Source organism: Anabrus simplex, chromosome 4, assembly GCF_040414725.1.
Source record: "Anabrus simplex isolate iqAnaSimp1 chromosome 4, ASM4041472v1, whole genome shotgun sequence".
Lineage (NCBI taxonomy): Eukaryota > Metazoa > Arthropoda > Insecta > Orthoptera > Tettigoniidae > Anabrus > Anabrus simplex.
In genome coordinates this window covers 229,077,609-229,090,749 of record NC_090268.1, presented here as the reverse complement: position 1 = coordinate 229,090,749, position 13,141 = coordinate 229,077,609, and the positions used below count along the sequence as shown (strand labels likewise).

The window sequence follows — 13,141 nt, the reverse complement described above, 5'->3', positions numbered from 1 at the left end:
ACATACTCTTTAATTCTGTTCAGAAGAATCCTGGTGAAGACTTTGCTAGGGATTGAGAGAAGTGTAATGCCCGTCAAGTTGTTACAATTATACGTATCCCCCCTTTTTTTTTTTGCAGCTTCACCAACTCTGCCGGCATTTCTCCAGTAACCCGTACCTCCTCAAACAGAGGCTGCAATACAGTATATTGGCAATGGTGTCCGTATCAATCTTCATGACTTCTGATGGAATGTTGTCAACTCTTGTTCCCTTACCAATAAGCAACTCTCTCAATGCCTTCTTGATTTCTTCTACTGTTGGAATGCAGGTTTTAATCCTTGGGTCAGACTGAATCTCTTCTTCTTCTGCTTCTTCTTCCCCCACATCTGACTGATCTTACATGGAGCGGTTTAGAATTGCAGAAAAATGTTCTGGCCATTGTTTCAGTTGATCCTCAGGGTTAGTTAAGAGGGTTCCATCTTTGTTCGAGACTGGACAGTTTTTCTGCATCTGCTTCATTCCCAGAATTCTGGTGATGATATAGAGTTATTTGAGATTTCTCTTGTTGGCTGCCTTTTCTGCCTGTTGAGACAGTTCATCTTTTTGATCACTCCTCACACTTCTCTTTACTTCTCTATCCTTTGCAGCATATTTTAATTGCAGTTCTGCCTTTCTTGCTCATGTCTTACATGCATTCATTGCCCAATTCGAGCTTTCAAAGGAACGCTAATGGACATTCACCGCACATCGGATGAAGCAGTTGATTGGGTCAGAATGCTAGACCTAGAGTTATAGTATTGTACGGACTTGTGACTACGCACATTTATCCTAAACTATATGCATGTGTGTACATAGATTCATCATACGATAAATAAATAAATAAATAAATAAATAAATAAATAAATAAATAAATAAATAAATAAATAAATAAATAAATAAATTGCCTTCTTTATCTCTCTCTAATGATTTCCCATGTCTGTTCGGTCATCCAGTCTTTTTTCCTCCTATCCTTAAAACCCATGATATTTTCACTTACTTCTATAGAGACATATTTAATCTTCACCAATTTTTCCTCAACAGTTTCATCCTCCACCTCAGTGAATGCTTGAAATCGATTCTTTAGTTCTATCCTGAAGACATCCTTCACCTGTCATCCTTTAGCTTTCCAACATCATACCGCTTCTTTATCTGTTCTGTCCTCCTTTTCTGTGCCTAGATCTTCATCCTAAAGGTAGCCACAACAAGATGATCACTACCGATGTCTGCACCTCTCATATTCCTCACATCCAACAGTGAACGCCTCCACCTTCGTCCGATGGCCACATGATCTATGATTCCCTGTCCTGTGATCCGGTGATACCCAGGTCATTTTATGGCATTCCTTATGTGGAAATGCCGTAGCATTCAGCAGCACCGTTCCCCTCCTACTCCATGCAGTAGATCGTATTTTACATCCAGAACAATTATGTGCAAAAAACTTTTGCAATTTTAAAATCTGTTATAGATACTGTGACAAAATGTGTAAATTTCAGCAGAAAGCAAGGTTAGAAGAATTTTTAAAAGATCTCTAGGCAGAATGTAGCGACCGTCCCTTTTATTGTATTGTGCGCAGTTTAAGTTGCGCGAAAGTGCTAGCAACCTTTTTTGCAATAATTGAAGAAATTGCTCTGTTCATGGAGATGAAAGGTTCTCCACAACCAACTTTGCGGAATAAACAATGGGTAGCTGACCTCGCTTTCTTGGCAGACATAACGTCTTATTTGAATGATTTACATATTTCATTGCAAGGGAGAAACACATTGATTAGCACCATGTGTGATAGAATTAAGGCTCTCAAAATGCAGAGTTTGTTATTGAAAAGTCAGCTTGAAGCCGAAAATTTTTACAATTTTACTTCATTAAAATCATTACATTTGTCTACTTACAAAAATCTTAGAGACTATCAGATGTCGTTACAGACTTTCCACCACGAATTCAATGCCCAATTCAAAGAAATGAATGATATGGCACCTCAACTTGAAATACTTATGACCCCATTTTCAGCGTGTCCTGAAAAATCACCACAATATTTCCAAAGAGAGCTGATAAAACTACAGTGCAACGCAATCCTAAAAGACAGGTACTACCACTGCAACGGTGATTTAATTTCCTTTTACAAAGGTGTTCATCCACAAGAATCCCCAGACTTCATGCTCTTGCCTTAAAATTTATGTCATTATTCAGTACAACTTATGCATGCGAACATATGTTTTCAATTCTGAATTTACATAAATGTAGAACTAGGACTTCTCTGTCTGTTGTTGTCTTAGAGGCTCTGCTTAGAATTTCTACTGTCAAATCGATTGTTCCGAGTATTGGTAAATTAGTTGCCGCAAAACTATGTCAACAATCGATTTAAATGCTAAAAGTACTTTAAGGCAAACGCAATGTATGTACAGAATAAATTGTTTGTGTGTTCACAGAATTGTCATAAATAATATTGTTTTTGAATGCTGCGTGCTGACTTGACGACCTGTGGTTCTGCCTCTGCCACTTCCCCTCCTTTCCCCACCACCTCACTGGGGCTTCAGTACAGCGCCGGGGCTGCTGCCGGGGCTGGCCGGGGCCATGGGAGCACCTCAGTTGGAATCGTTTGTCCTAGGCCATGCCTTCCCATGATGTGCTCAAGTCCTTCATTATCCTGGTCCACTTTTGCATTCAAATCTCCTCCAACTATAATAATATCCTTCTTCTTCTGTTTCTTAATCGTGCTATTTAGACGGATATAAAATGCCTCTTTGTCTTCTTCCTTTGCTGTCTCAGTGGGTGCATAGCACACTATCATCAAAACATTTCTGATATTGGTCTTGAAACATGCCACGCCCCTCTTAACCTCCTTGTCCATCAATATTTCCACACCTTCACAACTCACTCTAGCGCTCTCAAGTCTTCCAGAATATATAAATGTAGCTCCATCATGGGTTGCATGGGTGGTCAGTTCCCCGAACTCGCTCCATCTCACCTCACTTAATCCTGAGATGTTCAGGCCATAACTCTTCATACATGCCACTGCCTGTTGTAGACTTACACTTTCCCGCAGAGTTCTCGCATTCCACAAGCTAAAAGTCATCATCTTTGGATTAGTCCGGTTTATCTTTGTTGATGTTTCTGTAATGGTTTAATTTTTTTTCTATTTGCTTTACGTCGTACCAACACAGATACGTAGGTGGTTTGAAAAGTTCTCGGAATGTACTAGAATTAAGTATCTTACCTCGGTGGAACTGCTTTTATTTTTCAACATAGTCTCCCTGTAGACTAACGCATTTGATCTAGCGATGTTCCAATGCCTTGATCCCATCTTGAAAATGAGATTCCTCCAGGCCTGCAAAATACCTCTCCAATTCGGCTGTCAGTTCTTCCCTTGTAGAAAATCTCCGTCCACCAAGGAAAATTTTCAGCTTGGGGAATAGATGAAAGTCTGATGGTGCCAAATCAGGTGAATAAGGTGGATGTGGCAACAATTCGTACCCCAGTTCATGAAGTTTTGCCATGGCAATAACACTTGTGTGCGGCGGAGCGTTGTCCTGATGAAAGATGACCTTTTTCCTTGCCAAACCAGGCCTTGTTTCGCGTATCTTTTCCTGTAGTTGGTCTAGGAGGTTTGCATCGTATTGCCGCGTAATTGTTTGGCCAGTAGGAAAATAATCTATCAGCAGAATGCTTTTGCATCCCAGAAAACTGAGGCCATGACCTTTCTGGCCGAACGCACTGCCTTTGCTTTCTTTGGTGGTGGTGAATCAGCATGTTTCCACTGCTTTGACTGGTGTTTTGTCTCTGGGGTATAGTAGTGGACCCAAGTTTCATTTGTAGTCACAAACCGGTGCAAAAAATCTTGTTGGTTGCACTGAAAACGGGCCAGACTTTGTTTGGACATTTCCAATCTGGTGCGTTTATTGTCCAATGTCAAGAGCCGCGGCATCCATCTTGCGGACAATTTTTTCATACCCAATTCTTCGGTTAAAATATAATATACCCATTCAGAAGACATCCATACAGCTTCAGCAATCTCCCGCACTTTCAGTCGACAATCATCCATGACCATTTTACGCAATTTTGCGATAAATTCTGGGGTTAGGCATAGATATCAAGGATAATTTAATAAAAAACCACCTATTCAATACTTTCCACGCTTAATGTGGTTATTATCTACATGATTTTATGTAGACTTATTTAGGTCACGTACATGTTTCACCCATTATTTTGGGCATCTTCAGCCTGTATACAACCTTTAGGTCAAGGTTGGGGACCTTTTTAACCAATGTAAACATACCAATATATACAATATATACAAACATTAATGAACTCTTAAGACGGGTAACATAAGTTAATACAGTTAAGCTTTTTGGTCTTAATCTAATTTGAAAAATGTCCAAAACTAAAATGGATCTTCTTTTTGGTAAAGAGGATTACATTCCGGAGTTTATGCGACCCCTATATCAAATCATGTTCTTGACGTACCGTATCTGTTGACAGGATGTGTCGTCAACAACAAGTGGAGATTTGAACTGATTGTTGATTGTGGATTGGTCAATATTGAAAATATAAATTTAAATTAAATGTGTTTTAACTTGACAGTTCTATTCTGGTTAACTTAAAATGTTCAAAAATAAAATGAAATGGATCTTCTTTTTTACCATAAGTCTTGAGAAAGGATGATATTAAAACTGGGGCTTATTTGACCCATGATTTTCATTTTCATGTTCTTGACGTAACTAATATTTAAATGTGTTGTCATGCACAAGTGGAGATTTAAAAATTCTGGGGTCGTAACACTTTTTGGCCATCCACTATGTGGATCATCATCCAAGCTCTCCCGACCAAATTTAAACTCGCTGGTCCACTTGGCAACAGTTGAAAATGAAGGAGCAGAATCCCCCAGTGTGTTCTGAAAGTCGGCATGAATTTCCTTTGCTTTCATACCTTTCTTTACAAAGTATTTAATCGCTGCTCGAATCTCAGTTTTTTCCATTGTCACAAATCACTACGCAGGAACAACAACAAAGAGTCGTCACTACCACACTCTTGCAGCTAGAGCACTGACGCGCCACGTGTTCACTCACAAAGGATGTGTGATTATTGCGCGGGAACCTCGTTGCTCTAGCACTGACATCTAGCGGTGATTCTGAGAACTTTTCAAACCGTCCTCGTATGTCTTATGGCGACGATGGGATAGGAAATGCCTAGGAAGTGGAAGGAAGTGGTCGTGGCCTTAATTAACGTACAGCCCCAGCATTTGCCTGGTGTGAAAATGGGAAACCACTGAAAACCATCTTCAGGGCTGCCGACAGTGGGGCTCGAATTCACTATCTCCCGATTACTGAATACTGGCCACACTTAAGCGACTGCAGCTATTGAGCTCGGTAATGGTTTAAATTAAGGTTGTGCGAGTTATTGGCCCCCAGAGCACCCTAGTCTGGTGGTGGGGCTGCCACCTGAAGCCTCCAGGCATCCTGTTTTCTGTTGGGATTATGTCCCTTAGCCTTTCAAGATCCCTCTTCACCACAAGGCAGTGGATTCCCTCTTCATTTAACCCCAAGAGGGAGGGTTGCCTCCTCCGCCAGCTTTGCTGTACCAAAGGTCTCCTTCTCCGCCTCAGCTGCCGTTAAGGACTTCACCAGAGCCCCGTTAGCCGTTATTTTTCAGGGTTCCTGTAAGACCTCCACAGCTACCGTAGCGGTCCTGGGGCACATAAGGTCGCCACTATACTTCGCCCTTACAGGCTATCCCCTACTTCATACCATTGCCCGTTGATTGTGTAATCTCTTTCTTCTGATCAATTTCTGTACGTTTCCTTGTTCAAATAAAAAAAGCTTACAACACGTGATGCCTATGATGCCTATCCATGCAATTAGTTTTGCCTTATCTGGGCTATAATATTTAGACCCATGATTATTGCTTGTGCCAAACCTTCTTTCACCCACAGCCTTTTACATTCCCAATAAATTTTTACCCTGTCTTCCAGATGATCCACTTCTATAGTTAACATATCCATTATACAGTAGTTTCATTTCCCCCTCATCCAGAAGAAATTATTTTGGTTTTCTGTTGCATTTTCACTGTAAATTTGTATGAATTTTGAATGTTTACTTCAAATTTTTGGTAATTTTGTAAAATGAACATTACTTAGCAATGCCAAATCGATTGTTACCAAAAAGAGTGAGAAAAATTTTGGTTGCTTTCAGAGAAATATGCTTTTGGAATATCAGCTTCGGAATAATTGATTTGGAAAGGAAGGTTCATTTGAAAGAAAGCTATGTTAGGAATAATGTATTTTTATTTCACTGAAAGAATTTGGCGACCCCGACTTGAAAGTGTTGTGCTTTTCATTCAATTCAATTTTGATGCTTTTGACTTCCCAACTTTCAAAACCCTTCTACCATTAATTGATAAGTTGACTTATAAGAGTTAACCAATCATCTTCCATTCCTTCCCATTGCAGAACATTTTTCCTCCCTCTTTGCATTACATCTACTATTGTAATAAATTTTGGAAATCTGTTTGCTTAGGTGACTATTGATTCAACACGGGACACCAACATGCCCCAGGGTCGTTATTTTCATGCTGCGGAAATAAGCCACTCTCGTCAAGAAATCTATGTATATGGTGGCCTTACTGAAAAGGACCACTACGTTGGTTTGAGAAATAACACCTTGAATGATTTCTGGAAATTCAGCTTAAAAAACTCACGCTGGATTGAAATACTGGTAACTATTCTTGATATATTACATCTTAACAATATTTGTTTCTTATCTCTTTTGTAACAATTTTTTAAATTTCAAATAGCCTAACAAGAGAGAGTTTCCACCTTTGGCTGGCCACTCATTAACGTTGCATCGTGAAGGTGATTCAGAAAGTCTACTGCTAGTTGGTGGCTTTAGTCCCAGATATGGTTTCTTGGATACTGTATGGGAATTTAATTTGGAGACTGAAATCTGGGAGATTCTGAACACAACTGGCAATGGACCAGCTGGTGAGTAACATTTTGGATATACTAATGATTTATAGTATTTTAAGAGTGTTAAACAACAGAGTTATCAGTCTCGAAGGTAAAAAAAAGGCCTTTTTATTCTTTCAGGTCACTCAGTGCAAGTCAATTTTTTATTTTCAGGAAATTTAAATAATGGGAATTTGGAATTGCCTGTTGGCTGCTGTCGCAGGGAGCTTGAGACTTGATATATTCATAACCTAACCAGGTGCGTGTAGAGTTACTGACTTCAGCAAAAACATTTGCTACCTCTCCCTGTACTGCATTGCACAACATTAAAATATACTTTTTCAATTTTACTTTGAAAAAATAAACCTAACAGAAATATACTGACACTAATTTTTATTAGTTTCATGGAGACTCCAGTAACACACATTCACATAGAAATGATCAATTTAGCTACCACATTTCCAGGTGTATTAGAACCCCACTGACATTTTGAAGGAAATGGAAAGAATTAAAGTTTGCATATAAGATCCCCCCAACGTAATTTGTCAGAGAAGAACGATGATTCCGTTTCGTAGCGGGTACAGGCCGTACTTCAGCTTCGATGACATCACACAAATAGGTGAATAGTTTCGTCCGCCTGACCCATACAATGCAAGTACGCATTGAAGTCGTTTTGTAGTTAAGAATTGTCCACCTCCATAGTGTACTGCAGCTCCGATGACGTCACACGAATAGGTGATCAGTTTCATATATCTGACCCGTACATTACAGGCACAAATCAGTCATGTGATACATCTGTGTTCTGTAGTTAAGAATATTCGCCTCTGCAGTGTAACAGTTAGCACAATTAGCTGCCGTTCTCGGGGACCCAAGTTCGATTCGCACCACTGCCAGAGATTTAAGAATGGCAGGAAGGTTAGTATGCATGCATGCAGCTTGCCTTCATTGGGGATGTGCCTGGAAAGAGCTGCACCACCTCGGAATGAGGACACGAGTTTACTTCAGTTAAGAAATATTCACAGATGTTGTGAGATCATTAACAATGTGATCATTTAATATCTTCTAAGTCAAGCCAGTGCAGGTAATTTTTGGAGAATTTAATAATCATAATGATTTACTCATCAACGTATCCGAGAAATCATAGGCCTAATGTGCATTAATAAAAAACATTGAGAAAACGAACATTCAAAATTAAACATTATGGTAATAAAATGCATTACCTCCACACCTCTAGATATCCATAAATACCCCAAGCTTTCCTGTTATTTCTTTTTTTCATTATGGAACTTCTGGCACTATCCGGGCACTTCAAGAGACAGCACACCTAACCTAAACAATGAGATACCTTTATCTCGATTACAGCTATGTAGTTAAATCCTGATGTGTTAAATATTGAGAACAAGCGTGGAATATACTTAAAAGTAAAGGTCTGGCTCTCAACCATTGTAGTTATCCAAAGAATGCTTCCGGTTTCTACGTACTACATTCAGAAGTATAACTCCTAAATTTTGCTCAGACCGTCCCAAGCGATCAGCTGTTTGGTTGACATGCTTTCTACAGCACGGCTTTATTACAAAGGGATGCCTTCTGCTACACGTATACCAACTGGAAGAATACAGAGACTATCTCTTGAAACCATCAGCGAATAGTTTTTCACTGTTTGGCCTCTAATTGGGAACAAATACATTGTTAAAGTTTTGAAACTCGAATATCAAATGTTCTACAATGGTTGAGAGCCAGACCTTTACTTTTAAGTATATTCCACGCTTGTTCTCAATATTTAACACATCAGGATTTAACTAAATAGCTGTAATCGAGATAAAGATATCTCATTGTTTAGGTTAGGTGTGCTGTCTCTTTAAGTGCCCGGATAGTGCCAGAAGTTCCATAATGAAAAAAAGAAATAACAGGAAAGCTTGGGGTATTTATGGATATCTAAAGGTGTGGAGGTAATGCATTTTATTACCATAATGTTTAATTTTGAATGTTCGTTTTCTCAATGTTTTTTATTAATGCACATTAGGCCTATGATTTCCCAGATACATTGATGAGTAAAACAATCATTATGATTATTAAATTCTCCAAAAATTACCTGCACTGGCTTGACTTAGAAGATATTAAATGATCACATTGTTAATGATCTCACAACATCTGTGAATATTTCTTGGGATGGCGACAATGCTGGTAGCAGGGAAGTTGGTGGCGCAGATAACAATAATTCAAATGCAAGCAGTAACTAGGTTTGCTGTGTGATAGGCCTACTGTTCAACTGACAGAGACAAATGACTGGCATTAAGTTCCTTCTTTGTTATTTTGTATTAATGTTGCATAATACGGCAAATAAAACTGTAATAATAATGTTATTGGCTTTACATCCCACTAACTACTTTTATGGTTTCTGGAGATGCCTAGGTGCCAGAATTTAGTCCCATAGGAATTTTTACATGCCAGTAAATCTACCAAGATGTGGCTGATGTATTTGAGCACCTTCAAATACCACCAGACTGAGCCAGGTTGGGGTCAGAAGGCTAGTGCCTCACCAGCCTGAGCCACTCAGCCCAGCAATATAAAACTGTATACCGTTTCTGCACAGAGTCAGGTACGAAGTAAGATGAATCTTTGTAGCGAGTTTTTATGACTGGATGCCTTTCCTGATGTCAGCCTTATCAGAGGAGTTAATGAGATGAAATGAATGACACGATATGAGAGTAAACAAAGCCGATTGATTGTATTTACAGGATATGCAGGCCTAAAAGTCATGTGTTCACCATTTACTGTTTTCTTTATTTTTTTATATTTAGAAATACTGCCTTCCATAAATTTGTTAAAAGAATAGTGTAGAATACTTACATGTACAATTTATAGTTCTTAATAGTCAGAAGTCATGTTTACTGCACAAAATTGGAGGCTATCACGTACTTGCCCCCCTCAACCACTCCCCCCACACAGTTTTTGTGGCTATAAACGTGAACAAAAATACGGTATTTGGTGGGGTTATTTATGTTACACTGACATAGACAAATCTAATGGTGATGATGGGATAGATCAGGGGTTAAGAAAAAAATGGCGTATGGCTTTTAGTGCCGGGAGTGTCAGAGGACAAATTCGGCTCACCAGATGCAGATCTTTTTGATTTGACTCCTGTAGGCGACCTGCGCGTCGTGATGAGGATGAAATGATGATGAAGACAACACATACACCCAGCCCCCATGCCAGTGAAATTAACCAATTATGGTTAAAATTCTTGACCCTGCCGGGAATCGAACCTGGGACCCCTGTGACCAAAGGCCAGCATGCTAACCATTTAGCCATGGAGCCGGGCGATCAGGAGTAAGATTAGGAAGGAAGAGACTGTGGTATTAAGCAAGGTATAACCTCAGCATTTGCCTGGTGTGAAAATGGAGGAAACCATGGAAAACTATCTTTAGGGCTACTGACAAGTGAGGTTTGAACCTGCTATCTCCTGAATGTAAAGTAACAGTTATGTGACCCAAATTGCGTGGCCAACTTGCTCGGTAAACTGATCAGTCATGTTTGAGCCGCTTGCAAGAAAATGTTGTGTGGCTAGAGCACTACTTAACCAGGGGCTATTCTAGCTTGTTAATGGTGATCCTATCTCATACAATTCATAGTTATTATAATTAATTTCTTCATGAACACTTATAAAAAAAATGAGAATGACTGCTGGACAAACAGGTGGAACAGTGGCAGGAGGGTACTAAATTAATAATGGACTTTGTTCTGGAGGATGAGAGAAGTACAGGGAGACCAAGGTGACAATGGTTATATGTACAGCAGTTCTTAATTATTTAAATACAAGAGGTATGGAACTAAACAAGGCCTCAGAGCTGGTTACAAATTGAGGATTTGGGAGGTGTTTGGTTAATTCAGAGAGGCTTGCTAGGTTAATATTCAGAGAGTTCAGACAGAAAGATGATACATATATCGAGGAAGGCTTCAAGACTGGATATGGAAATTGACAGTAGGACATTACCTGGAAGTGTTTTCTATCTAAGAATTTGCAGTGGAACAAAGATATACCACTATTGTTATGACATGCAGTTATGATCTGATCAGTGGCAAAGAAAGGATGAATAACTACTACTTGCAGCAAAATGAAATTTCTGAGAAGTATGTTACATAAATAAGAAAGTCTGGGTGAGAAACAAAGACATATGATAAAATAAAGAGGTGGGATGATAAAATAAAGGCAAATAAGACTGTGACATGGTTTGGACGTGTTGAACAGATGAAGGAAGGGAAAAAAAAGATGCCTAATTCAGCTAAAGAATTTATGAAAGGAAAGAGAGACCCAAGAAAGTCCAAATAGCAATTGTTGGACCTGGTTAAGAACGTGTATCGAAAATGTGATTTGAACTGTAACATAGTACATGGTGTATGTGTATGTTTAGTCATCAACCCAAAGGCTGGTTGGATCCTCAACAGTTCCGCCATGAGCTGTCATAGATGGCCTAGGCATCACTGAAGAGGCGTACTAGGGAAATGAGGAGTAAGGTAGTTTCCCGTTGCTTTCCTCACCGAGCCAGAAGTTGCTATTACATATCAGTCTGCCAAGCCCACTGAAATGCATGCACCAACTAACCCTATGAACAACAGTTTCACACCATTCATAGCAGGGACTGGCTGCGTAAGGAATGGCATTACTAGCATCGCTCATACCTTAGTCACTTTCATATTGTCAAAGCCAAGGATAAGACAGAGACAGATCAATGAAAGTAACAAAATTGCTCTAGCCCATACCAGAAGACTTAGTGCAGTGTAAACACTAGGTCCCACCGCCAGCAAAGGCATTAGTACATGGTGGAAATATGTAATAAAATGCGGTACAACATGAACACTGAGGAAATATACTGTATATTCATGAATACTCTTCTGTATATTTTTTCTAGAATTTAGCAAAGAAAATCATTGGTGCGTGCATTATTTGAAATAAGGTTGGTAAGGTACAACAATGGAAGCTGTTATACTATAGCATTGTCCGGCCTTGGTCTGTATGGTGTTAGGAGTGAAGTGTGAACCACTTATTAAGTATGGCTACAAGTTCTCATTATCACTCATTCATGGGTAAAGAAAAGTTTAGAGTTATTGAAGATGCAGAGAACATTGGAAACTGCATTACAGGAAGAAAACATAATGTAAGAGAAAGTAGCAACTGGTGAAGCAACAAAACGTTACTTCAAAAAACAAATAGTAATTGCCGGGCATTTCACACAACACATCCCTATACAGCTAATACCAGACTGCACACTCATTACAACAACCCATAGGCAAAACTAGCTGATTACAAATATCAGGCGGTAAGCAAACTGCATGACAATTCTGTTTGAATGGGTTGTGTACTAAACAGCATGTGAAGTTTACAATGTGTTTCTTAAAACAAATTGACGTTTTATTCAATTTCTACATCATTATGTAGGAATTGTTTCTTGTAAATAAAACACATGTTAAAACTTTCCCTGGAGCAGTGAATTTTAATAATTTTATATCGTATGTGCCCACCGGTGACCCAATGCTGCCTTTAGTTATTATCAGTTCGGGTCATCGGTGACCTGACGAATTTGACTTTGGCTAGTCCCTGTTATGAAATCCAAAACAATGCTAGAGCACTTGTTGTGTTTGTTATTTTTGAGGAGACATTCTGATATACTTACCTCTATGGCAGCTTTTTGATTCAAGAAGTGCGTGATCCAGAAATGACCCCGGAAGTAAATGTTAGTTTCTCATTCATTGATGTGTTCTTATGGGAATATTGCAACCTTACCAAGTAGTACACAAAACATCAAAAAGAAAACAAGCACAATACTTACCGTAAGGGCAGTAGCACAAAATATGAAGCGTGAAGGGCAAAAATATGAATGAAAGGACAGGATATTATCATTAACGGTTGACAGGTTGCCAGGTTAATACTGCTAATTACCAAATGAGAGACCAGATTAAATTTAAAATGAAGAAATTTTATTAAATAAATAAATAAATAAATATGAAAATTTAAGATAGGTTGGAAACAGTTAAATTTACATATATTCTTCTCTTTAAAAACAAACATAACGCAATTAAAACTGAAACACCATTTTATAATAAAATTTAAATTAAGGTACAATGAACCTGCTAGCAAAATAGGCTTCCTCAAATAAATACTGTAAAATTCAAAACAGATATCATTGCATA

At 38.8% G+C, this 13,141-nt stretch overlaps 1 protein-coding gene across 1 annotated transcript in view; it reads left to right on the top strand.

The window, feature by feature from the left end:
- Window positions 1–13,141, top strand: part of Megf8 (multiple EGF like domains 8) — a 461,373-nt gene that overhangs the window by 269,008 nt on the left and 179,224 nt on the right. Inside the window, exons 24-25 of the mRNA XM_067145403.2 lie at window positions 6,525–6,722; window positions 6,802–6,988. Of these exons, the coding sequence (XP_067001504.2) occupies window positions 6,525–6,722; window positions 6,802–6,988 (385 nt within the window). The remainder of the gene's footprint in view (window positions 1–6,524; window positions 6,723–6,801; window positions 6,989–13,141) is intronic.